General features: G+C 49.3%; 1 protein-coding gene across 2 annotated transcripts; it reads left to right on the top strand.

Annotated features, from left to right (window-relative positions):
* The first annotated feature begins 397 nt into the window (after positions 1 to 397).
* Positions 398 to 26,620, top strand: RNF121 (ring finger protein 121). 2 transcript variants are annotated; one of them, XM_033145895.1, is made up of 9 exons: positions 398 to 481; positions 10,557 to 10,594; positions 13,040 to 13,181; positions 14,539 to 14,693; positions 15,087 to 15,194; positions 17,842 to 17,962; positions 22,470 to 22,603; positions 24,852 to 24,953; positions 26,462 to 26,620. In XM_033145895.1, exons 1-9 carry the CDS (start codon positions 425 to 427, stop codon positions 26,580 to 26,582), a joined length of 978 nt encoding a protein of 325 aa, XP_033001786.1. In that variant the 5' UTR covers positions 398 to 424; the 3' UTR covers positions 26,583 to 26,620. The 2 variants fall into 2 exon arrangements, with proteins under 2 accessions (XP_033001786.1, XP_033001787.1); XM_033145896.1 differs by lacking the exon at positions 398 to 481 and adding an exon at positions 8,947 to 9,038.
* The last annotated feature ends 347 nt before the right edge of the window (positions 26,621 to 26,967 follow it).

The following is a 26,967-nucleotide window of genomic DNA, read 5'->3' on the forward strand; positions in this document are numbered from 1 at the left end:
GAGCCAACTTCGTTTCGAATCACGACGCTAAATTTGTTTTCTTTTTTTTTTAAATAATGAACTCTGACAGGCCGCTAAGCATGCTGGGAACCGTAGTCCTTCCTCCCGCCGGCCTCGAAAGCGCCGCGCCCAGCTGGATTTAAGGGGCGGGGCTTTCGAAGCGAGGGAGCGTCCATCAATTCCCCGCCCTCGTGAGAAGCGTAAAAAGTTACCCGGCGGTCGCCCCGCTTTTGACATGCGCCTTTGGCCAGCTCGGCCCCGCCCCGCAGAACCACCTCCTCCAATCGGCCCACCCGGCGGCGGCACGCGAGCCGGGCGATTGGCCGAGAGGGAACCGGCAGTGGGCGGCGATTGGCGGGCTCTGGCGGAAGCGAGAGGGCCACGTGGCCGCGGCGCCGGAGGGAGGGAGTGAGAGGGGGGCAAGATGGCGGCGGTGGTGGAAGTGGAGGTTGGGGGCCCCCTGGACCGCGACGTGGAGGAGGTGAGGGCGGGGCTTGCTGCCCCACGGCGGTGGTGGGAGGGGCCTGTGTGGGGGGAGGGGTGGGGGCGGAGGTTGGGGGGCTCCGGAGGGGGAAGGGCAGCATCCTAACCGCCAGTATTATTATTATTATTATTATTATTATTATTATTATTATTATTATTATTATTATTATTATTATTATTATTTGTTGTTGTTCAGTCGTTCAGTCGTGTCCGACTCTTCGTGACCCCATGGACCAGAGCACGCCAGGCGCGCCTATCCTTCACTGCCTCTCGCAGTTTGGCCAAACTCATGCCAGTCGCTTCAAGAACACTGTCCAACCATCTCATCCTCTGTCGTCCCCTTCTCCTTGTGCCCTCCATCTTTCCCAACATCAGGGTCTTTTCTAGGGAGTCTTCTCTTCTCATGAGGTTGCCAAAGTACTGGAGCCTCAACTTCAGGATCTGTCCTTCTAGTGAGCACTCAGGGCTGATTTCTTTGAGAATGGATAAGTTTGATCTTCTTGCAGTCCATGGGACTCTCAAGAGTCTCCTCCAGCACCAGAATTCAAAAGCATCAATTCTTCGGCGATCAGCCTTCTTGATGGTCCAGCTCTCACTTCCATACATTACTACTGGGAAGACCATAGCTTTAACTATACGGACCTTTGTCGGCAAGGTGATGTATTTGCTTTTTAAGATGCTGTCTAGGTTTGTCATTGCTTTTCTCCCAAGAAGCAGGCGTCTTCTGATTTCGTGACTGCTGTCACCATCTGCAGTGATCATGGAACCCAAGAAAGTGAAATCTCTCACTGCCTCCATTTCTTCCCCTTCTATTTGCCAGGAGGTGATGGGACCAGTGGCCATGATCTTAGTTTTTTTGATGTTGAGCTTCAGACCATATTTTGCGCTCTCCTCTTTCACCCTCATTAAAAGGCTCTTTAATTCTTCCTCACTTTCTGCCATCAAGGTTGTATCATCAGCATATCTGAGGTTGTTGATATTTTTTCCGGCAATCTTAATTCCGGTTGGGGATTCATCCAGTCCAGCCTTTCGCATGATGTATTCTGCATATAAGTTAAATAAGCAGGGAGACAATATACAGCCTTGTCGTACTCCTTTCCCAATTTTGAACCAATCAGTTGTTCCATATCCAGTTCTAACTGTAGCTTCTTGTCCCACATAGAGATTTCTCAGGAGGCAAATGAGGTGATCCGGCACTCCCATTTCTTTAAGAACTTGCCATAGTTTGCTGTGGTCGACACAGTCAAATGCTTTTGCATAATCAATGAAGCAGAAGTAGATGTTTTTCTGGAACTCTCTGGCTTTCTCCATAATCCAGCGCATGTTTGCAATTTGGTCTCTGGTTCCTCTGCCCCTAATAATTATTATTATTACCATTACTATTATTACTATTGCCATCATCGTGAACAGCATCGTTGTTATTTTTCTTAATTAAATATAATCTCAGGGGACCTCAGCTTTTGCCACTTAGTGCTCGGTTTAACCTGCACCCGCTTCTTAGGTTAAACCCTTCTTTTATTTTTATTTTTTTTAGGAATAGGAATAATAATAATTAGGAATAATTTATTATTAGCCAAGTACATTTTCCAACATACTTGGAATTTGTTTCAGCTACATTGCAATGTAAACATACAGACACTGTTCCTCTCACAATACAAAAAAGCAAGGAAACCCCACCCATAATTTACCCCCCTCCTTCAGCTATACAACTATGAATTTAACAATTTAATGGCACAAGGAAAAAAACTATTCTTGTGCCTGGCCGATTTTGTATATGAACTCCTGTAGCGACGTCCAGATGGAAGTAAATCAAGCAGATGATGACCGGGATGTAAAGGATCTGCGACAATTCCCTCTGCTCTCTTCCTAACTCGGGTAGCATAAATTGTCTCTATTGAAGGCAAGCTAACACCAATTACCCTTTCTGCGATTCTTACAGCTCGTTGGAGCCTTTTCTTGTCTTTTAATGGTAGCTCCTTATCCGTTTTGGTTTCTCCATTGCATCTCCTTCCCCTGACAGACAAAATCCTCTCACCTTCCCCAGAGGGACCCGCGTACCCCCCTCGCACCCCACCCCCCCAGCTCCATTCCTGCCCCAGCTCAATTTGCCCTCACAACAACCCTGCCAGGTAGGCTGGGCTGCGGCCGGCCCAAGGTCGCCCAGGGAGCGTCGTGGCTGCCGCCCAAGTCTGGTCCCTGAGCCTTTGCCCTCTCTCTCTTTCTTTCTCTCTCTCCCCGTCCCTCCTCTCAGACCAAAGAATCGTAGAGTCGGAAGGGGACCCCCGCGGGTCATCTAGTCCAACCCCCTTGCAAGGCAGGAATCTCAGCAAAAGCATCCATGAGAGATGGCCTTCCACCCAACCTCTGCTTCCACCACCTTCTGAGGGAGCCCATTCCACTGCTGAACGGCTCTTGCCCATCGGAAAGCTCTTCCTGACGTTTAGTCACAATCTCCTTTCTTGCAACTTGAAGCCGTTGCTTTCGGTCCCAGCCTCTGAAACAGCAGAAAACAAGCTTGTTCCCTCCTCCAGCACATACTGTGTCTTTATATGTGCTGGAAGCCCCCCAGAGCGGCTGGGGCAACCCAGTCAGATGGGTGGGGTACAAATAAATTATTATTATTATTATATCCATGTGACAGTCCTTGAGATATTTGAAGACGACTTTTCTATCTCTTCTCAGTCTCCTCTTTTACAGCTTTTTCAACCGTTCCTCATCAGGTTTGGTTTCCAGAACCTTGTTCCTCTTGGTCACTCTCCTCTGCACACAGCTTGTCAATATCCTTCTTAAACCAGGGTGCCCAGAACAGGACACAGAGCTCCAGGTGTGCTATGAAATTAGCTGTGATTCCTTCATTGCTGGGGGTTGAGCTACTAGAGGACCCTCTGAGTCCCTTCCAACTCTATAATTCTGTTGTTTTAAATCCAGTGTCACATTCCTTGCCCAGTACCCAGGGTAATCACACCTCCTTGTTGCTGCTACAGTTGCTGTTGCACATATAGTGTGATTGCCAATGAGTGGGGCTTCAACATACAGCATAAGCAGAGAAGCAGGTCCCTGCCCCAAGGAACATACAGTGTTAAAAATGTTACAGAGGCAGGGGAGGAGTAACAAGGAAAGAACCTTAAAAGGGCCTGGTTGCTGGATCAGACCAAAGGGTGTCCATCTAGGTCATCATCAATTGTATTATTATTATTATTATTTGAATTTGTATACTGCCCTGTAAGGGACGCGGGTGGCGCTGTGGGTTAAACCACAGAGCCTAGGGCTCGCCGATCGGAAGGTCAGCGGTTCGAATCCCCGCAATGACGGGGTGAGCTCCCATTATTCGGTCCCAGCTCGTGCCCACCTAGCAGTTCGAAAGCACGTCAAAGTGCAAGTAGATAAATAGGTACCGCCCCGGCGGGAAGGTAAACAGCGTTTCTGTGCGCAGCTCTGGTTCGCCAGAAGCGGCTTTGTCATGCTGGCCACATGACTCGGAAGCTGTCTGCGGACAAACGCTGGTTCCCTCGGCCTATAGAGCGAGATGAGCGCCACAACCCCAGAGTCGGACACGACTGGACCTGATGGTCAGGGGTCCCTTTACCTTTACCTTTTACTACCCTGTACCTTTAGGTCTCAGGGCAGTTTACAACATAAAATCACAATAGTTGTTGTTGTTGTTGTTGTTTTTAAAGATTTTTTATTATTTTACAATAAAACAAAGAAAGAAAGAAAACATTGCATAAACATAAACACAATAAAAACACAATACATAATGAACAATAATCAAAATAGAAATAATAACAATAACAACAAACAAAGAAGAACATATACAAACCTTAACAAACATCTATCTTTGTACTTTTCTTGTTTCTGACTTATCTGTTAGGGTTAGGGTTGTTGTTGTTCAGTCGTGTCAGACTCTTTGTGACCCCATGGACCAGAGCACGCCAGGCACCCCTATCCTCCACTGCCTCACGCAGTTTGGTGACGCAATGTGATCCACCTGGAGAAGGAACTGGCAAGCCACTCCAGTATCCCTGCCAAGAAAACTCCATGGACAAAGACAACAGGCATATAAAATCACAATAGAAAAAAAACACAAAATCTCTCTCTCCCCAATGGGAAGCCCAGAGGCAGGACATGAAGGCAGCAGCACTTTCTTCTACTCGGATTCCCCAGTGGCTGGTATTCAGAAAGACACCACACATCTAGTGGAGCCAGCCCTGTAGGGCAAATGGGGCATTGCCCCACCAACCTCAGTCTGCCCCCCGCCAACCTTCACATGCCTTCTTACAACAGGTCCAACAGGTGGCCCTGCCTGCTGGTTTCCTCCTCCTCTGTATCATTGCTGCCCTTGATGAACTAGTAAGCAGGATGGAGACAAAACTAGAAGCCGTTGGTATAGGATTTGCCTGCCGCTTGCCTCCTTGCCTTCCACCTCACCAGGCCCAGTGGGCACCAGCCATTACTGGCTGCCTCTCATATCGGAAGTATTTTTTTATATATAATTTGTATACCGTGTAACTGCAGTAGTCTCTACGCAGCTTACAAAGATGCAATGCAAACTAAAAAAAAAGTTAAAACTATAAAATCAAGCTTCTGTTAAAATGCAACTGATACTTTTTTAAAACCCACACTTTATTTATTTGAATATTTATGAAGTGCACCTTATTTTAAATGAAAACAATTTTTAGAAGTCGGACATATCAGTAAAACCCGGTTGCTTTTGATGGCCTTATTGCTCAGTTCAGTTCTGTGTACCTAGGATTGTTTTCCAAGAGACATAATACTGAGAGCGAGGCAGAGATTGCATGTGTTCATTTAAAAACTTTTAGTTCCTGACTTGTCTGTCTAAGATAAAGTGGAGAGATGGATTGCTCCCAGTCACATCAGTGTGAAATTAGACAACGGAGGCTCCTGGTTTCTTGAGCAGTCTAGGGTGTGGTATTTGAGGAAAAGCTTCCATGGACTCTCCTTTTTTTAGAAACAAGAAGTTAGTTACATAACTTCTGCAAACTGCAAAATTAAGCAATCCTATATTTCAGAATAAGCAAATATGCAATCCTTCTCCCATTAACACTTGGATATTCCTGTAAATTGGCGGCTGATAGGAAGACAGAAGTCAGCAAACTGCAGTGAGAGAAGCTGGGGTTAGACAGGGAAGGAAGGAGAGCCATGCAGCGCTTTTTCTCCTCATTTCTGCCTGCAGATGGAGTTGCTGATAGATGATAATTCTGCTGTACTTTTCCTACACAAGGAACATTGATGCCTGAGGATCCATGGCAGTGGCAGTGCTTGCATGGCGAGCCCTGGGCATGTGGGCAGGACCCGTGTGCGGCTGCCTCCAATGTTGGCACCATGGGGCACCTAAAGCCCTTGTAAATGTGTCCCTCCGAGCAAGAAACTGGGTTTACTCGAGTAGGTTGCTGGCAGTCACTTCCAGCACCTTCAGACACACCTCAGAGCTTCTCATTTGACATTAAGAGACCTGGGGAGCGGGTGTGTTGGCGGGCTTCTTTCCCTCTTGCAGGGAAAAGGGTTGTTCTCCTGCCCTGCTTGTTGGCTGGGCAAAGCGACTCCTGCTGCAGGATCAGCCTTCTTCAGTAGCTGAGTTGGCGAGAGAGTTGGCCCACTTCCCCCCCCCCCCTGTGTGGCAGTAAACAGCCCCGAGATATGCTCTGCCAGCCGCCTCCTGTTGCAAGCAGCTGCCTAAGTCACGATTGCTCTTGCCTGCTCTTTCCTCCTTGCTTGTCCTTTTGCCCTCTGTAAGGTAAGCCCCGCCACAGGCTACCTGTTGCCACTGTAAAGTAAAAATCCCAGGTGTGGAACTGCCCAGCCACCTGGCCCTTAGGGATAGGCCCACTGGTTTCTGCGGAGTTAAATAAAAGAAGTCCAGCCACTGGAGCAAGGACAAGACAGGGTTTATTGTGCAATAGGTTACAGTCAAATTGCACACCCAGAGTAGTGTTACAAGAACTTTTAAATACTCCTATCATATCCCAGAATACAGTTTGGAAACATCATCACTACATCACGAAAGGGAAGAGTTACACATGATTGACATATAGGAAAAACAGGAAAAACAAGATTAGCATATGGGGGAAACAGAGCAAGATCAGGGAGATAGCCCTGGGCCAATGTGAATGGGTGTTAAGTATTGGCAAGGATACCTTGAGCACTTAATCTGGGAGAGAACAATGGGATTCCAGCTGAGGGATATTAGCCCAGTGGCTTCCTGAAGCACCCAGAGATTACCTGCTGAGGCATCTCCCTGTGTACGTGGACTCTCACCTACTGGATCATGGCAGAGAGATGGGTCCCCTTAAGGGCATCACTCCATACCCCAAATGAGTTTACTCAGGAGGAGACTTTGCTTAGGGGCCATTCCATTGTCACGGGTGGGACACTTGGACCATGTTTTTTGGTATTCTCACATGTGTAGCAATGTAAATATACATAAAAATTAACAACCAAAATTTAAACTATGTTCTTAATAAGATACTGAACATTTTACTAATTTTTTATTATTTTTATGGATATTTTTGACAATTTTATTAAATGTTAAAAGTGTTGTCACGGGTGGGACAAAAAAAGGACATGGAGCTTGAGATAAGTTTGATTTATGGAAAAACTCTGTGAGTTGGGAGGTGAATCAATGATAAACTCAGCATATCTGTTTAAATCAATGTTTATTGGTTACAACTATGCAATCAGGAATTAAGTTTAAGAAATTTAACGATACAAAATTAAGGAAAAAATGCTGTCACGGGTGGGACAATCATCAGAAAACTTTTAACTTGAACACTTCTGTGAAGACTACATGGGTGGACTTTTGAAAAGAAGGTCCATAAAATAAACTTCTTTTGTCTTTAGCTTTTTTTAAAATGGTTAGACTGCACGTTTGGAAACTTCCTCACCAAAGTCCAGCACTCATCAAGCATTCTTATCAGGCTCATTTTTCATGGAATGGCCCTTAGGTGACCCCCCCCCCCATAATTTCCGTAACACCACGTACAGCCAGTGTGGGGCTGATGCTCGGTCTGTTTTTTTTTTTTGTTATTCACAGCCCTGAGACCCACCAGCTGCATCTTAAATTTACAGGGCGAGAGGCGGCATTAGTGGTCCCCTGACTTTTAAGGAGCATGACTCAGTGTGTGTCTGGGGATCCTAAATATCCACACGCTTGCTAGCTGGATGAGTCCTCGGAGTCCAGCACTTGTTGCAAGTATTCGGAAGTTGGCCTTCGTCCACCGGTGGATTGAAATTCTACCTCTTGCCTTAAAATATTTCGCTGTGCCAAGGTGGACTAAAGCAGGTCTCCTAAAGACCGTACGCGTTTCTCATGACCAAAAGGCCTTTGTTGTAATATTCTGAGCGTTTTTGGTTCCCGTGGTTTTAAAGGGAGATGGCTCCATTTTTGAAGAGTGCAGAGAAAAATCTTGAGTGTGCTTTGCAAGGGAGAAACAAGGAAGAACCCCAACGGTGTATCATCTGTAAAATCTGCTGGTCTTTTAGGAGCTAATAGGTGACTGTGCATAGTAGCTGGCTGGACGCGTTTTGCTTCAAGTTCTTGATCTTTTCAGATTATCACTTAGGCTAAACCTTATTGCATGGTTACCCGGGAGTAAGATCCGCTGAACTCTAATCTGAGACAGCATACATAAGATTTCACTGTTAAAGGTGTTGACTCTTCCCCCCGCCGCAACCTTTGGGAAATCCTTGAAGTTGTGTTTGTTTTTTAAAATAGCACAGTATAATCTTTCCAGATAATCTTGTGGCCACAATTCAACCTCATTTTAAATTATTGAGCTCCAGACAGGCAGCTCCTTTGTGCACAAGAGATGGCTGCTTTCCTGCAGCCCAGGGATCAGCAAACTTTTTCAACAGGGGGCCGGTCCACTGTCCCTCAGACCTTGTGGGGGGACGGACTATATTTTGGAGGAAAAAAAGAACGAATTCCTATGCCCCACAAATAACCCAGAGATGCATTTTAAATAAAAGGACATATTCTACTCATGTAAAAACACACATTCCCGGGCCATCCACAGGCTGGATTGAGAAGGTAATTGGGTTGGATCCGGCCCCCGGGCCTTAGTTTGCCTACCCAGGGCCAAGACCATCCTCTTCCAACCCTTGCACAGAAACTTGTGGGGCGATGAGCTACACACAGGAGTCCCATCAGACTCTCACTCAGTCAAAATTAGATTGTAATCTCTTTTGGGGCAGGGACCTGCCTTTTTGGTTATGTTACTCTGTAAAAAGTGCAGAGGGGCATAGATGGTGCTGACAAAATCCCATGAGACCCCCCCCAAGGAAGGAAGGGAGTGTGTGCGTTTGGCACTTCTCTAAGAATCTTCCCTACCCTCACCTAGAAGGTGACTTAACAATGCAGGTGGAATCTGTTGGGCTGCAAAGGTTCTGTACGTTTCTCAGCGCAGTGGGGTGTGTGTGTGTTTGTGTGTGTGTGTGTGGAAGACCGATTGGCATTTCACAGAGGCCAAGTTTGCGGAAGGGAGTCGAAGGCCAGCCATGCTTGTCTGCTTTGAAGAGTTGAGATGGCTGTCCTAAAGGTGAGTGGCGTGGTCGGTGGCAAGCCTGCCTATAGCTATGCCTGTCTTGCACTGAAGCGGAGAAGCCGTGGCGACAGCAAATAGATTCTTCAAGATGCCCACCAGTACTTTGTGCTCCAGCAACACAGCTACCTCTTCCAGATAGGGGTTGAATGATCTCTGTGCCTGGATCCCTCGGAAAACGCAGCGGATGAATCAGGTTACACACGTGTATTCCTGTGTCGTTTACCAGCGTGTGACAATGAGGTCTCGAGTTCTCTGGGATTCCATGCTGGCTAAAGAGTACATGTGAATCTGCCCAGAATGGAGGGAACAATTGAATATTGTTGGCATCCCTCCACGAAGCGCTGCTTAACACTTGGCTGGGGCAACTCAGTAAAGATGGGCAGGGTACAAATAATAATAAATTATTACAGTGGTACCTCTGGTTATTACAGTGGTACCTCTCCTGCTTGGCAGGGGGTTGGACTGGATGGCCCTTGTGGTCTCTTCCAACTCTATGATTCTATGGTTAAGTACTTAATTCGTTCCGGAGGTCTGTTCTTAACCTGAAACTGTTCTTAACCTGAAGCACCACTTTAGCTAACGGGACCTCCTGCTGCCGCTGTGCCGCCAGAGCACGATTTCTGTTCTTATCCTGAAGCAAAGTTCTTAACCTGAAGCGTTATTTCTGGGTTAGCGGAGTCTGTAATCTGAAGCATCTGTCTGTAACCTGAAGTGTATGTAACCCGAGGTACCACTGTATTCTTATTGTTGCTGTTATTGCTTAATGGCTTAGTTTTTAAACGAAATCTCCATTTCAGTTTGATGTGGTTCATTTTATGTATGGCAGGGAGAACCAATGTCATACCTTGCAGACGTGTTGGACTCCAGCTCCCATCAGCCCCTCTTGTGCCTATGCTGGTGTGAGCTGATGGGAGCTGTAGTCCAGCCCCTCTGGAGGGCGCCAGCTTGGGCAAGGCTGCTCATGGGCTCATGGCTCGGTGCAGGGTGCAGTAGTAACTGGCATGCGAAATGAGAGAATGTCATGTTTTTTATTCCATGGTTCACACTTTTAATTTAAGAAAAGTGTTTTGAAAGGAAACCGCTTGGCACTCGTGAAGCACCTCGAGCCTCGTACGGGATCAAACTTCGCTTTGCATTCCAGAGAGATCGGGGGGCCAAATCAGTTATGCCCCCTTGCTGACTCTGTGTTTGGTGGAGGGCTTGACTTCTTTCCACCAAAGAGCTGGAAGCAGGAGAGCGTTGAGGAAAGAGTGGGTGTAGCCCCCCTGCTCTGGACATGCCCTTTGATGTATGTATACCCCTCCCTCCCCCTTGTTAGTAGCCACATGTCTGTTAAATGCAGGCACGCACAGACACACCTTGGGCCGTCCCTTGAACCCTGCCCCGTGGCACGTGGAGGAATCCAGGAGCGGTTTTTTGTGCTTGGTTCTTGCTCAAGCTAGAGATTGCCGCCTGCTCTCTCGCTCTCTCTTCCAGGCTTATGCTGTAGCTGCTTCTTCTTGTCTCCCACAGGTTGATTTATCACATTTGGCTCCTGAGGAGAGATGGAGGTGAGTGAAGAGCCTGCCTGCCTGCCTGCCTGCAGGGTTCATGGACTTGTCAGATGACAGCTGTTTTCTCTTCTGTTGGGTCTTTAAAGACCAAGTTGCCTGCCTGGTGCAGATTTCTTCATGGCTGGTGCACATAAAATCACGCAGCTTGCATATGCCCCTCAAGAGAATTTCCCTGTCTCCTCCCTCTTCTCCGACAACAGTCTTTGCAGGAGAGACAAGCTGCCGCTTTATTTTGTGGTCATCTTAAAACTTGACAGGTCCTGTGTTAAGAGGGTATCAGGCAGAGCAGCAGGACTGGACCTCAAACAGTCGATGCATTTGGGCGGTGGTTCCTTTAAAAGGGTCCTGGTCCCCTCCCTTGCTTTGACTGAGGGAGACTGCCGTAGTTCAGCTTAGCTACAGATGCCCCTGGCGCTTGATCCCACCGTTGGACTCTGCAACCTCGCCTCCTGTGCCAAGTGCCGCCCAGCTTTGCAACCTGGACAAATAGTGCCAGCCAACTTGTTTCCATTGCTTTTTTTCCAATACAGTGTTATGCACCTGCTACTTACCCCATGTACCGTAATTTTCGCTCCATAAGATGCACTTTTTTCCTCCCAAAAGGTAAGGGGAAATACCTGTGCGTCTTATGGAGCAAATGGTGGTCCCTGGAGCTAAATTGCCCAGGGGCCAAAAGGGGGTGTTGAAAGGACCCCGCTCAGCAGCTGATCAGCAAGAGATACAGGAGAGAGATAAGAGTCCCTGGCTCCCTTTTGGCCACCCCCTTGCCCAGGCCTCCATTGTTGAATGTGCTGCAGAGGGAGGTTGTTTGTTTCCCCAGCGACATGTGACTGGCTGATTAGATTATCTGTCTGGAAACTGTAGAAAAGGCTCCCTTTCCTTTAGAAGCTGCAGAAATGTGAGTTGAACCCCATAAAAACAGAGCTTTTCCTCTTTGCTTTTCCCCCTTTGCAAAAGGAGCTTTGCTTTTCCCCCTTTGCAAAAAAAGCTGCAAAACTTTTAGCTGATCCTCAAAAAACCAGGGCTTTTCCCTTTGCAAAAAAGCTGCAAAACTTTTAGCTGATCCTCAAAAAAAAACCAGGGCTTTTAGAGGAGGAAAACCAGAAAAATATTTTTTTTTCCTTGTTTCCTCCTCTAAAAATGAAGTGCGCCCTATGGTCCAGTGCATCCTATGGAGCGAAAAATACGGTAATTTTTATTCACTTCGTAGTTGCTTTCCGTCCTTGTTTGTGTTCAAGGTGCCAAAGATCATATTGGTGTGGCATTTCGCTTCCTACAGGGGCCAGTTCAGGAACCTTCGTCCATTTTAAGAACCCTGACCTAGTGCTAAAAAAGAAACTAAAAACTGTTCAGCTCTCTGCCTTGCTTGGATTTAACTTGTGCAGTTTCAGTTAGTCTCTCTCCAACAGCGTACGGTTGAAACCGCAACAAGTTAAATGTGCGCAATCATACCAAACTCCATGTTTTCTGCGGCCCAGCACACACACACACACCCGCCTGCAGGGGCGTAGCAAGGGGGGGGCGTAGGGGTGGCCCGTCCCATTTTCCATAATAGAGGGGGTGACAAATTATCAAGGAACAATTACTGCCCTACTAAGGCGGTTCATTAAAAAAAAAACTTTTTAAAAAAAATGCCTGCTCCAAAGGTCTTGTCTTACTATACTAGGGATTATATAGCTATATATGAAATTTCATGCATATCGGTTAATATCTTGACCCTCCTCCACCAAAATAGCTGTTCACTTGGCTGTTTTCCTGTCGTGAAGGCTGAAATTTCAGTTCAGTGGAGCACTTACTGTTCCCAACCCTAACCCTGTGGAAAGCCATCTAATTAGACTTTAATTTGATTTTGAGATGTTTTTCGGAGGTAATTTAATTATTGTTTGATTTTATACCAATGTTATGTATCTGATGCTAGCCACCCTGAGCCCGACTTCGGCCGGGGAGGACGGGATATAAATAAAAGTTTATTATTATTATTATTACTTGTTATTACTCCATAATAATAATAATAATAATAATAATAATAATAATTTTATTAATACCCCGCCCTTCCCCTCCAAACCGGACTCAGGGCGGCTAATACCAATAAAATCACTACAAAAACATAAAACAATTCATTAAAATACAGATTAAAATACAATTTAAAATTAAATCTAAACTGCAGCCTCAATTTGTTTTTGTAAGAAAATATGAAATAACGTAAAACCATTTTTGCAGGGGGGGGGATCAATGGGGGGGGTTGACAAGAATTTTTTTGCCCCCGGGTACCAATTTGCCTTGCCACGCCCCTGCCCGCCCGCCCACTTCCATGTCTTCTTGCAGAGTCCAGTTTGCCATGCAGTTGTGACGCTGCCAAGCACCCTCTGTGCTTCCGTGAGATGCAAGAGCTGCCAAGGCCGTGAGTGTGCGAGAGACTGACTTGCTCCGCTCTCATTGCAGGGTCGAACACGCCCGGATGCACGCCAAGCACCGCGGCCACGAGGCCATGCACGCCGAGATGGTCCTCATCCTGATCGCTACCCTGGTGGTGGCTCAGCTCCTCCTGGTGCAGTGGAAGCAGAGGCACCCCCGCTCCTATAACGTAAGTTGCCCCCTCCCCAGGGTACATGTTGTCGAGACCCCTCCGCCACCCTCACAAGGGTGCCACCTGCGGAAGCCCCACCGTGTGAAAGGGGGTGAGGCTGCATTCCGTAGATGGAGCTGGATGAGGAGGGGCTGGGCTTTGTGACTAGGACTGCTCTCTTTGGGCAGAAGCCCCACCCACACGGTATCCCACTGGGCAAGCGGCAAAAAACCCCAATGCAAATAGTACACAACAGTGCAAACAGCAGTAGAAAATGTGAATGAACCCAGCTTGCATTCTATGTTAGGCGGTGGTATAGTTTGCTCCATCTTCCATCCTGGAGATGCGCCTCCAACGAACTTCAGGTAGGCGCCAGCGGTATTGGCACAATACCGGTGACCAGATGGACCAGATGAGACGTGGGTGTCACTGTGGGTTAAACCACAGAGCCCAAGGCTTGCCGATCAGAAGGTCGGCGGTTCGAATCCGCGCAATGACGGGGTGAGCCCCCGTTGCTCGGTCCCTGCTCCTGCCAACCTAGCAGTTTGAAAGCACGTCAAAGTGCAAGTAGATAAACAGGTACCTTACCTCCGGCGGGAAGGTAAACGGCGTTTCCGTGCGCTGCTGTGGTTCGCCAGAAGCGGCTTAGTCATGCTGGCCACATGACCCAGAAGCTGTACGCCGGCTCCCTCGGCCAGTAACGCGAGATGAGTGCCGCAACCCCAGAGTCGTCAGCGACTGGACCTAATGGTCAGAGGTCCCTTTACGTTTTACCATATCTCCTCTCAGTCTTCTCTTTTCTAGTTACAGGTGGGTAGCCGTGCTGGTCTGCCATAGTCGAAACAAAATAGAAAATTCTTTCCAGTAGCACCTTAGAGACCAACTGAGTTTGTTCTTGGTATGAGCTTTCGTGTGCATGCACACTTCTTCAGATACACTGAAACAGAAGTCACCAGATCCTTAAATATAGTGAGGGAGTGGGGAGGGGTATTACTCAGAGGGTGGTGGGAATGAGTGATCAGCTGATAGGTGTGGAAAACCTGTTGACGACTCTTAACGGCTGCAATTAGTCTTGCAGGGAAAGGCAAGGGGTGAGATGGCTAAAGATAGCTTTGTTAAGTATAATGAGATAAGAATCCAATGTCTTTGTTCAGACCAGGTTTCTCCATGGTTCTAAGTTTGGTGATTAGAACCTTTTAAAAGATTAACTCTTTTCTAGGTTAAACATCCCCAACTCCCTCAATCGTTCCTCGTAAGACATGGATTCCAGACCCTGGATCATCTTGGTCGCCGTCCTCTGCGCTCGCGCCAGCTTGTCGTCATCCTCCTTAAGTTGCGTTGCCCAGAACTCTTTCCTTCTCTTCCCTTGCTGCAGATGGTGACCCTCTTCCAGATGTGGGTCGTCCCCCTCTACTTCACAGTGAAGCTGCACTGGTGGCGGTTCCTGGTGATCTGGGTCTTCTTCTCGGTCGTCACAGCTTTCGTCACGTTCAGAGCGACACGCAAACCTCTTGTCCAGACGACTCCCAGGTGAGCAGAGACCTCTTGGCTCTTACATAAGAACGCTGGAGCCACACCTGGCCCAGCATCCTGTCCTCTCGGTGCTCAACCAGACACCCCAAAGGGTAACTTGCAATCAAGATTTGAGCACTGGGGCAACTCTCTCGCCTCCTGCAGTTTCCAACAATTCAGAAGCGTTGCTGCTCCTAGCCATGCAGGCAGAGCAGAGCCATCCTGGCCAGGAGCCATCAATAGCCCTCTCCTCCTCTGTGGATTTGTCCTATCCTCTTTCAAAGCCATCCAAATTGGGGGCCATCCCTGCCTCCTGCCAGAAGGAGTTCCATAGTTTAACTCTGCGCTCCATGAAGGACTTTCTTTTCTCTGCGCTGAATCTGTGTTTCCGCTTCTCTCTTTTGCACGTAGGTTGGTGTACAAGTGGTTTCTGCTAATATACAAGATCAGCTACGCCACCGGAATTGTGGGCTACATGGCTGTCATGTTCACACTCTTTGGGCTTAACCTATTATTCAGGTGAGAGAACCCCTCTGTTGTTGGCATTGCAAGAGATCTAGCTTTCAAGTCTCCCACTAGCTGCCAAAACTGCCCTCTTCATAGATGTGCCCTCCTCGCCTTAGTACATGGCGTATCAGAAGAATAGTTTGGGGAAGTGGGGCGGGCAGTCGGATCGACACAAATCTGGCAGCGCAGAGCAAGACATGAGGGATGCGGGGCTATGAGATGTCCATGCTCTGTTTTACCCCTGTGAAATGCTTAGAATTCAGAAAAGGAAACGTTTCCCCAGCGTCATCCTGTGATCTGAGAGGCATGCCCCAGGAATAGGGACCAAGGATCCCGGGGAGAGGAATGTGATTTGAAAGGCTGCGCTTTAGCGACATTATTCACAGGGACCAACTAAGTTTGTTCTTGGTATGAGCTTTTGTGTGCATGCACACTTCTTCAGATACACTGAAACAGAAGTCACCAGACCCTTATATATAGTGAGAGAGTGGGGAGGGGTATTACTCAGAAGGGTGGTGGGAATGGGTGGGGAGGGTGGGGAGGGGTATTACTCAGAAGGGTGGTGGCTGATAGGTGTGGAAAACCTGTTGACGACTGTTAATGACTGCAATTGGTCTTACAGGGAAAAGCAAGGGGTGAGATGGCTGTCATGTGTAATGAGATAAGAATCCAATGTCTTTGTTCAGACCAGGTCTCTCCATGGTTTTAATTGCAACTAATTACCAAACTTAAAACCATGGAGAGACCTGGTCTGAACAAAGACATTGGATTCTTATCTCATTATACATGACAAAGCTATCAGCCACACCTATCAGCCGACCACCCATTCCCACCACCCTTCTGAGTCATACCCCTCCCCACCCTCTCACTATATATAAGGGTCTGGTGTTTCAGTGTATCTGAAGAAGTGTGCATGCACACGAAAGCTCATACCAAGAACAAACTCAGTTGGTCTCTAAGGTGCTACTGGAAGGAATTTTTTTATTTTTTATTTTGTTTTGACTATGGCAGACCAACACGGCTACCTACCTGTAACTGGAATTATTCACAGGGTGCACCTTTTGTATCTCATGCTGCCTCAGAGCACCTTTTATCATCCAAATAGACAGCCCTAAATTAAGCAGGTGTGGGGCAGTTGCGGCAGAAGACGCCCAGCCTCAAGGGGGTGATCCCACACTCTCCCTTCTGCCCCCTCCCTCTGCTTCACTGTGGAATTGGGGAGTCTGGACGCTGAGCGTGACCCTGGGCAAAACCCCTCGGTGCCCCTCACAGTCTGTCTCATGAACGTGGTCAGCGGATCTGAGCATGACCTGTGCCAGAAAGAGACCCAAATCATCCAACGTTGGGGGACGAACAGCAAAGAGGAATGGAGAGGAAGATAGGAAGCAGCAGTAGCAGCGGCAGCCAGGAGGGGGCGACGTGCAGCTCCTCCCCATTTAAATACCGGAAGGCTTGCTCCACATTTACGGCACTTCCTGACTTCCTGGAATCCCCCTCTCTTGGGGGACGCAAGGCCCTTTCTCTGTGAAGAGGAAGAAACGCTAGCTGATGTGTTCAGGGCACCAGTTCCGTGCCAGATCCTTGATTCTGCATTAGCGCTGAGCAGCGCTGGGTGTGCAGAAGACATTGGGCCTCATTCAGAGAGTGCGGCACGGGGCAAAGCGAGGAATCGGAGACGCGGGAGGAAGCCAAACCCCTCAGGCACCTGCAGGCATAGCTGTCAAGTTTCGGATTTGAAAATAAGGGACCAGCAGTCTCACCTATCCCGGGGACAGTCACATGTCAGTGGTGGGCGGAGCCAGAAGCAAAAGTGGGCGGAGCAGCAATGTAAACTCCAAGTGGGCTCGGGCTCAGAGTGGAGCAAAGAGGAGGGCAGCCATGTGCTCCGCGCGATGGAGCCCCATTGTCTTCTTGTCTGATCCCATCAAAACAGGACAGGAAGCAGCAGCTGCTCAAAGGCAGCCAGGCTCCGCCCGCCAGCTAACCCTATTGGCCGGCTGAGGGGCTCGACGGCAACGGATAGGGGCCGATTCAGGGGGAGGAATACACCCCCCTGTAAGCACGGGAAACGGCTCCCACTTGCTTTGAGGGCTGAGGCTTTTCTCTCCAAGTAGGCGAGGTCTTCCCACCCAGTCCCTGGCCAGCAGGGGAGGAGCTGCTTCCATTAAAAACGGGAAATTTAAGGGAAATAAAAAATAAGGGAGAGCAGCGGGAATCTGCTCGAAATAAGGGAGAATCCCGGGGAAAACGGGATACTTGACAGCACTGCCTGCAGGGCCTGGTTCGCCTGAGCACGCAGCTAGGAAGTCCCCCCAGGCGCCCATCATCCCCATCCATTGGCCCCGCTCGCCGGGGAGGGGGGTGGTTGTACTCCCAGAAAATCTGGGGGAACTGCCAATTCCCAAGGGGCTGATCCACATATACGTCGGGAGTTTGTTCATTTTGAAGCCTAACCCCCATGCCTGCCCCTGAGTGTTTTGTCCTGAAGGGAGACGTCTTCCCGAGACAGGCTCCCTCTGCCCCCGTAAGAGGTGAAATTAAGCTGGCGTGAGAGAACCTGCAGCGTGGCTTCTGAGTGTGTGTTCAGTATAAAGGCCCTAACAGTTTCCCTGCGCTGTCTGTCAGTGTGGGACTTACGAAAGGCTGTTCCCCTCGATAGAATCAAGCCAGAAGATGGAATGGACTTTGGGATTTCTCTCCTCTTCTATGGCCTCTATTACGGAGTACTGGAGCGAGACTTTGCCGAAATGTGTGCTGACTACATGGCCTCCACCATAGGGGTAAGATTCATGCAGGGGGTAAATATTTAGGTTTTGTAATACTTTCCCACTTTCAAGCAATAGACCATCTGGCATTATCCAACAGCACAAGTCAGTCCTTTGGCCAAATGTCCATGTTCAGATCCTTAAAAATGGGCGGCAGAGATGGTTGTGGAGCTCCCTTGATAGGGTCCCAATTAATTTTAGAAATTTATTGATGTGCCTCAGTCCGAAAGTTACAAAGTGGGGGTGGGGGGGGAGTTGCTTATAATCCAATTTTGTCGGTCACCAAGGGCTCACCCACACTTTCACTTGGCCCGTACTTTGGTCGCATCGTGTCCCGATTAATTCCCCCCCCCTGGGTTCGAGAGCTTTTCTCGCCATTCTGCAGCTGTGCTTTGCAAAAATCCAATCTCACCTACTGAACCGGATCTTATCAGGTACCCGGAAATTCCAAAGAGAGATTTTGCTCAATCAAGTTTCAGTTCAGTGGGAAAGATGGGATTTTTGCAAGCCCCAGAACGAGAACGGAAGAGGGAGCTATGAGGCCCAGCTGCCTTGAGGCAGCTCTTCCTGGGCATCATCCTGCTTCTATGAGCAGCTGAGGGCTGCTGTGCCCTGAGCGTGGATGTCGGCAGAATTCTGAGCATCAAAGCCGCCTTCCACTCGGGTCTTCAGCTAAACCAAGCGCCAGGTGTTGGACTAGTTTTTTACATGGGGGGTGGGCTTTTCCCTGGGCAAGGAGGCTTTTAATGCCACAGCTGAGCTCAGTACCAAGAGGACGAGCTGGCAGGTCATACTGTGATCGCAGCGAGAGAGGGGTGTCTCTCTCTACCTCCTTGACAAACTTTGGCCACCAGTCGGTGCCAGAGAGCTTCTTTGAGAAGCACTCTTCATAATAACCTCAGGGTGCAAAGTGCAGCCACACGGGGCAAACCACGCCCTCAGTTTCCAGAGGGAGGCATTCGGAGATGTGTGCATGACAGCCACGCTCGACACATTCAAGGGTGATCAGATTTGTAGCCCAGAACCATCTGGAGCAGGGGTCCTCAAACTACGGTCCGCGGGCCAGATCCGGCCTGCCAGGGTCCTGAACCCAGTCCACCCGGCAGATCGCTCCTGACCCCCACACCCCCCTCGGCAAGGCCCGACACTCGGAAGCAGCCGGGCAGGAAGACCCCTTAGGTAAAAGCGCACACGTGTAACAAAGCCAGCTGCTTGATAACGATGCGCTGCCCCTTTAAGCCGGCGGAGGGTGAGACAGTGGCGAAGGAACCCCTTCCACGCCAGCCCTTACCCTCCTCCCTTCCCCTCAGGCCGGCTCCGTGCCCGCCGGAGCAGCGCCTCGCCGGCCGGTTGCCTCCTTAACGCGCTCGCTGGTCCCATGTGTCAGCCTTGGCAACCATAAAAGTTAGGGAAGCACCGAAAACACAGGCAACATATGCAAATAGAATTAGCAGGAAGAGAAGTCTGAATCACAAACGTTTATTGTGCAAGGGAATCTCCATGTAAGTAGTGGTGGGTTACTCTTTGAAATAAAGCTCTCCACCCACACTTCCCCAAGTTTGAAAATAAACTTCAGTGCAGAGAAAACGTCAAAAATAACCCAGAAGAAATGAAGTATAAAAGTGAGGTACAGGTAACTTATATTATTACTGATAGCGCCTGTTGTGTGTCTGTTCTGGTTATTACAGTGGTGCCTCTGGTTACGTACTTAATTCGTTCCGGAGGTCCGTTCTTAACCTGAAGCTGTTCTTAACCTGAAACATGACTTTAGCTAATGGGGCCTCCCACTGCCACTGCATCCATCCTTAAAGAAATCAGCCCTGAGTGCTCACTGGAAGCTCAACATCAAAAAAACTAAGATCATGGCCACTGGTCCCATCACCTCCTGGCAAATAGAAGGGGAAGAAATGGAGGCAGTGAGAGATTTCACTTTTTTGGGTTCCACGATCACTGCAGATGGTGACAGCAGTCACGAAATTAGAAGACACCTGCTTCTTGGGAGAAAAGCAATGACAAACCTAGACAGCATCTTAAAAAGCAAAGACATCACCTTGCCGACAAAGGTCCGTATAGTTAAAGCTATGGTTTTCCCAGTAGTGATGTATGGAAGTGAGAGCTGGACCATAAAGAAGGCTGATCGCCGAAGAATTGATGCTTTTGAATTATGGTGCTGGAGGAGACTCTTGAGAGTCCCATGGACTGCAAGAAGATCAAACCTATCCATTCTGAAGGAAATCAGCCCTCAGTGCTCACTAGAAGGACAGATCCTGAAGTTGAGGCTCCAGTACTTTGGCCACCTCATGAGAAGAGAAGGCTCCCTAGAAAAGACCCTGATGTTGGGAAAGATGGAGGGCACAAGGAGAAGAGGACGACAGAGGATGAGATGGTTGGACAGTGTTCTCGAAGCTACTAACATGAGTTTGGCCAAACTGCGAGAGGCAGTGAAGGATAGGCGTGCCTGGCGTGCTCTGGTCCATGGGGTCACGAAGAGTCGGACATGACTGAACGACTGAACAACAACAACAGCTCACTGGAAGGACAGATCCTGAAGTTGAGGCTCCAGTACTTTGGCCACCTCGTGAGAAGAGAAGACTCCCTAGAAAAGACCCTGATGTTGGGAAAGATGGAGGGCACAAGGAGAAGGGGACGACAGAGGATGAGATGGTTGGACAGTGTTCTCGAAGCTACTAACATGTGTTTGGCCAAACTGCGGGAGGCAGTGGAGGATAGGGGTGCCTGGCGTGCTCTGGTCCATGGGGTCACGAAGAGGCGGACACGACTGAACAACAGCAACCTCGAGTTACAAACGCCTCAGGTTACAAACGCTTCAGGTTACGAACTCCGCTAATCTGGAAAGGTTACCTCGAGTTGAGAACTTTGCCCCAGGATAAGAATGGCAGCAAGAGTCCCCATTAGCGAAAGCACGCCTCTAGTTAAGAACAGTTTCCGGTTAAGAACGGACCTCCGGAACGAATTAAGTTTGTAACTACTGTAATAATAATAATAATAATAATAATAACAATAATAATAATAATAATATATGTACAGTGTGCATAGGAATTTGTTCATATTTTTTCGAACTATAGTCCGACCCCCAACAGTGTCTGAGGGATAGTGAACTGGCCCCCTGTTTAAAAAGTTTAAGGACCCCTGATCTGGAGCGAGGGAGCCAGGCTGGACAAAGCCTCATGTCAACCTCTCTCTCATTTCATTCATTAAACTTCTTAGTCGCTTGTCACCCAAAAGTCTCCATTAATGCCATTGGTGGGGAAAGGGAATAGTATAACACACAAATGTTTCATATGGCAAACTATTGGGGGAGGAAACGTACCAGCTGTATAAATAGTAGTGAAAAACGTTAACAACACAGTGGTACCTTGGTTGTCAAACTTAATCTGTTCCGGGACCCCCGGAACCGTTCGAAAACACAGGCGTGGCTTCCGATCGGCTGCAGGAGCTTCAAGTCTCGCCGGACATTCGGCTTCCGAAAAACTTTCGAAAACCGGAACGCTTACTTCCAGGTTTGTGGCGTTCGGGAGCTGGTTTGCTCGAGAGCTAAGCCATTTGACAACCAAAGTACCACTGTGCTAAAAATAATGAACACAGCAATAAAATGGTGACAAAGTATCAAACCCTGACCCTTTTGCATCCAGCCTCAGCTCCGTGGATGAGGTCTTGCTTGTCAGATTGGGGGGGGGGTCCTCCCATGGCTAAGGTTTTATGTGCGGTTACTCTGCGCTCTCGTCACAGCCTTCGTACGATTCGATACGATAATCTTTATTGTCATTGTCCCATACAGAACAACGAAATTGAAAAATCTACACCTGGTTAGCCCCCTAGAAACTCTGATGCCCCACAACTAAATAGAGACACTCCCTTAGAGACTGCCTTACACTGCGTTTAAAACCAAAATTTGGATAGAAACTGTTTCTCAGGCGGCTAGTCCTGGTCTTTATAACCCTGTACCTTCTTCCGGAAGGCAGAAGCTGAAAGAGATCATTTCCGGGGTGCGCACTTTCCTGCACCATCTCTGCCGCTTTCTTATGGCACCTGGAGGCATAGATTTGACCCAAGGTGGGAAGAAGAGTGCCCCCGATTATTCTCCCCGCAGTCATCACCGTAGTTCATTCCTGAGCCGCTTTTCCACAGTTGTAGCCCTGCTCAAGGCATCTTGCAACACGAGAAGTTCACGCAATTACAAAAATGTCACAAAAGTATAGTTGTAAGCAGCAAATAAAGACACCTGAAGGCACACGGAACAGAATTAAGCAATCCCCAGGAAAGATCTAAAAATATAAGACACGGGAAATTAATAACAGTAACAGTGAAACAGTCATAACCACAATTAAATCATGACCCAGGCTAAACCCCTGCAGATCCTGAGAAGCAGGTCTTGAAGGACTCGCAGCCAAGGTGGTCTCTGGGGCTAGTTTGCTGGTATTCCCCCCAGGAGGGAGCCTGAGTTGAGGTGCCCCCACTCACCCGGGTCCTCTGTGTCTTCCTCCCGGCGCCTCTGGAGCAGTTCTACAGCGCGTCTGGGATGCCGACCAAGCACCTATCGGACAGTGTCTGTGCCGTCTGCGGCCAGCAGATCTTTGTGGACGTCAATGAAGAAGGGATCATCGAGAACACGTACAGACTGTCCTGCAATCACGTGTATCCTTTGGCGGGGGTGCTCTCTGTAATTCCTGCATCGCAGGGGGGTGGGCCAGGTGGTTCTTGGGGGGCTCCTTCCAACCCTACAGTTCTGTCATTCCATGGCCTCTGAATGCAGTGGGCTGTCCGTCGTCGGAGGTTTCTATGTGGAGGTTGGCTGGCCATCTCTCAGGGATGGTCTAGTTGAGATTCCTGCATTGCGGGGGTTGGGGGTTGGGCTGGATGACCTTTGGGGGGTCCCTTTCCAACTCTACAGTTCTACAATTCTGAGTGCTGACGTTCTCATTCTTCAGGGGGCCAACCCCGGTTTCCCTTCTCTCGGAAGCCGTGGCTTTGCAGGGGTGCCGTCATCATCGCTGTGTGCGTTCGCCCACACAGCAACCAGGGGAAGCGTTGAGTCGCTGACTAAATTCATGACTTGCTTTTCAGCAGAACGGAGGTTCCCTGGGCCCAGTTTCTGTGACGCTGCCTCCCTGTGGCTGGGAGGTGGTCTGTGGCTTCCTGCATGTGCGCCAGGGCGGCGGGGAAGCAAGACTCCTTGCGGCTTGCGCTGAAATGTCATGACTTGTGGCCGCTGGTTTCAGCCAGAAACATTTTGTACCTCCGCACTCTTTGGTAGAGAGGTTTGAGCGGAAAGCGAGCAAAGAGTGAGGAAGAAGATTCTTCGGCCACGATTCCTGCATTGTAGGGGGTTGGACTAGATGACTTCTGGGGGTCCCTTCCGATTCCGTGTTGCTTGGTAGAGGGATCAAAAGGGGGAAAGGGCACTTCATAAAACCGCCATGGGCTGGGCCTGCTGTGCTTCATGGCCTTTGAGCCTTCCCCAGCATGGCCACCCCCTGGCCGTTTCAGACTACCAACTCCCAGCAGCCCCAGGCAGCACAGTTGTCAGAGCACGAGATTCTTAATCCCAGGGTTGCGGGTTCGAGCCCTGCCTTGGGTGAAAGAGTCCTGCATTCCAGGGGGTGGGCTAGAGGACCTTCGGGGTTCCCTTCCGACTCCACAGCTCTGTGATTCTAGGAGTCCTGAGCGCAACCTTTGAGCTTTGTGACGGAGTCCTGGTTAGTGATGCAGCAGAGCCCTCGAGGCTCCCTTGTGTGTGGTTGGAGAAAAGGGAACCAGGAGTGACACACGAAGGCAGAGGCGTGGAACTGGCAAGCGTCTGTCACAAGCGCTGGGGGCTCCTCGTGTGTTTGTTTTTCTGCCCTGTTACTATGACAGTTCGGTGTCCAGTCATGGCCGGAATCTATGTACATGTGTACGTATCCCCACATGACTTCCGTTTCAAAGGCAGGAGGGCGCCCAGCCAGCCAATGGCTGCCTTGGGCTTGGATTCAATTTGATTTATTGTGTTGCTATTCCGCTTTCCATTTGAATGTATCCGCGTACAGGCAATAAATCACAAAGACGTAATACACCATCACAAGTGTGGTCACACCTTATAATATTATGGATATGGAACCATTCTTCTTCTTCTTTGGTGATTCCTTGTAGCCGAGTAAGATTGTCTTCCATAAACACGGTTTTCACAATGAGTCCGTAAGTGACTGTGGAGGCCAATTCTTGACCCTTGTAGCCGAGTAAGATTGTCTGATTCCTTGTAGCCGAGTAAGATTGTCTTCCATAAACACGGTTTTCACAATGAGTCCGTAAGTGACTGTGGAGGCCGATTCTGGATCCACACGTCCTTCTGCAGTGGGGACATTGGTTTCCGGGCGAGAGTTGATCCCGGTGAGGGTTTGCCAAGCGTGCCTTCCTCTTGGCACTTTTCTCCCTTGCGTCCTGAGTTTGAGTGTCTTCAAAGCCCACGACACCTTCTTTAAAGGCTATTCTCCAATTGGTGCCCTCTGCCTAACCACAGGAGCTGTGCCAGGTCCTTTGGAACCATAGAATTGGACTCGGAAGGGCTCCAGAAAGTCATCTAGTCCAACCCCCTGCAATGCAGGAATCTCAGTGAACAAGAAGTCCAGCTGCAGCCAGGGCCAAGTCGAGGCAACAGGTGCTTCTGGTGGAATTTTTTTTTGGGGGGTGGCTCTCTCTGTCCCTCCTGTCCCCCATTTCACAGGGTGAAACGTGAACCCCACACCCCTATATGCAGCCAGCAGCAGACCAACATGCCGTTGCCTTTTCTGCGCTTGGCTCCCTCGGCCAGATCTCTCTGCTGCCTCCCGGAGTCCGCGGGCGCATGGATGTGCCTGGTTTTTTCTCTCTCCTCCCCCCGCTGCCCTTAACTTGCTGCCCCTCCCAGCTTCCACGAGTTCTGCATCCGCGGCTGGTGCATCGTTGGGAAGAAGCAGACCTGCCCCTACTGCAAAGAGAAGGTGGATCTGAAGAGGATGTTCAGCAACCCGTATCCTTCAAGGAAGGGGGTCTGCGGGAGAGGGGAGGAAGGGGGACTCGGGAACCTCAGAAGCGTCTGTAGCCAGAACAGGCACACCGAGCAGCTTCTTTGAAGAAGAAGAAGAGTTTGGATTTGATATCCCGCTTTATCACTACCCAAAGGAGTCTCAAAGCGGCTAACACTCTCCGTTCCCTTCCTCCCCCCACAACAAACACTCTGTGGGGTGAGTGGGGCTGAGAGACTTCAGAGAAGTGTGACTAGCCCAAGGTCACCCAGCAGCTGCATGTAGAGGAGAGGAGACACGAACCCGGTTCACCAGATTACGAGTCTACTGCTCTTAACCACTACACCACACTGGCTTTGACTGAAAGGCAGCCTGTGTCTGGGTGCAGGCTGGAGAGGAGGAGCTTTTTCTGCCCAGTCCCTCAGAGGTTGCAGCCATGGCAGTACAGTGGTACCTTGGTTCTCAAACTTAGTCCGTTCCAAAACCAAGGCGCTTTTTCCCATAGAAAGTAATGCAAAATGGATTAATCCTTTCCAGACTTTTAAAAACATCCCCTAAATCAGCAATTGAACATGGATTTTACTATCCAACGAGACCATCGATCCATAAAATGACAGCAATAAACAATGTACTGCAGTCACACAATCAATAATCAATCAGTAGCTGAACTGGGTTCCACGCAGTCACAAAAACCAAACAAAGAAGACGCAAAAACAGAAACGCAAAATAAATAGCGAAAACAGACAGAGCTCAGCATAACACTCAAATCAGGAGCGTAACACTCAAAACGGAGCACGTTCGGCTTCCGAAAATAAGTTTGCAAACCGGAACATACTTCCAGGTTTGCAGTGTTTGGGTTCCAAGTTGTTTGAGTACCAAGGCGTTTGAGAACCAAGGTCCCGTGAAATGATACATGGCCTGGCAAAGGGACAGGCAGAGGAAAGTTTCCTTTCCTCTGTCACCACCCTGGATCTCGTGGGCATCCAACAAAGAGAAAAAGAAAGGACACACGGTTAATCTGTGGAACTCCCTCTCACAAGAGTCAGGGATGACCCCCCCCCCAACCCAGGTGGCTTTAAAGGAGCACTGGGCAAATTGATGGAGGAGAGGAAGGGATCTAGCCCTGGGCTTAACGTCAGAAGAGCCTGCTGGATGAGGCCAATGGCTGATCTGGTCCCAGCATCCTCTTCTCCCCTTGGCCAGCCTGTGGGAAACCAGCATGCAGGAGCCGACCACAAGAGCCCTCCCCTCTCCTCTCCTGTAGTTTCCAGCAACTGGCGTTCAGAAGCACAGAGGCAGGGCAGAGCCATCGACAGCCCTCTCCTCCATGAATTTGTCCCATCCTCTGGGTTGGCGGCCACCACTGCTTCCTGTGGCAGAGAGTTCCACAGTTTTAACTATGTTCTGCTTGAAGAACCTGCGAAGCCTCGGACCCGCAGAGGTCTAAACCTCATTATTCCTTGTTAATTTGGTTTTGGTACCTCGAGTTTCCTCTTAACTCTTTCCACCCCAGCTGGGAACGGCCGCACGTCATGTACGGGCAGCTCCTCGACTGGCTCCGCTACCTGGTGGCCTGGCAGCCGGTCATCATCGGACTGGTCCAAGGGATCAACTACATCCTGGGCTTGGAGTAACCCCGCTCCTCTCCCCCCCTCCCCCGCTGGCTCCCTCCTCCCACCTCCGCCCGGGTCGCGCCTGGAGGAGCCGCACCCACCGAGCTGCGTGGCGGATGGCGGCGCTGAGGACACCCAAAGGAGGAGATGCGTTTTGAATCACTGACCTCTCAGGATCGCGGCCTCTTGCTCAGCAGCTGCTGCGACAGCTGGAGTTTTTTTTGGGGGGGAGGACATTGCACAAAAGGGGGGTGTCGCCGCCGCTTGGGTTGGGAGGGAGAGGAATCTTTTTTTTAAGGAAAAAAAGAGAAAAGAAAAGAATTATTTTAATGAGCATATTTAAAACCTTTTTATTGCTGATGCGAAAGGAAACGGAACCTTTTGGGGAGGCCCTCCCCTGCCCTCC

This window comes from Lacerta agilis, chromosome 4 (assembly GCF_009819535.1).
Source record: "Lacerta agilis isolate rLacAgi1 chromosome 4, rLacAgi1.pri, whole genome shotgun sequence".
Taxonomy (NCBI): domain Eukaryota; kingdom Metazoa; phylum Chordata; class Lepidosauria; order Squamata; family Lacertidae; genus Lacerta; species Lacerta agilis.

Coding starts and splice junctions, on each gene's coding strand:
- RNF121 (XM_033145895.1), top strand. CDS start 425: ATGGCGGCGGTGGTGGAAGTGGAGGTTGGGGGCCCCCTGGACCGCGAC. Junction 10,595..13,039: donor GCTCCTGAGGAGAGATGGAG/GTGAGTGAAGAG, acceptor CTCTCATTGCAG/GGTCGAACACGCCCGGATGC. Junction 14,694..15,086: donor CTTGTCCAGACGACTCCCAG/GTGAGCAGAGAC, acceptor TTTTGCACGTAG/GTTGGTGTACAAGTGGTTTC.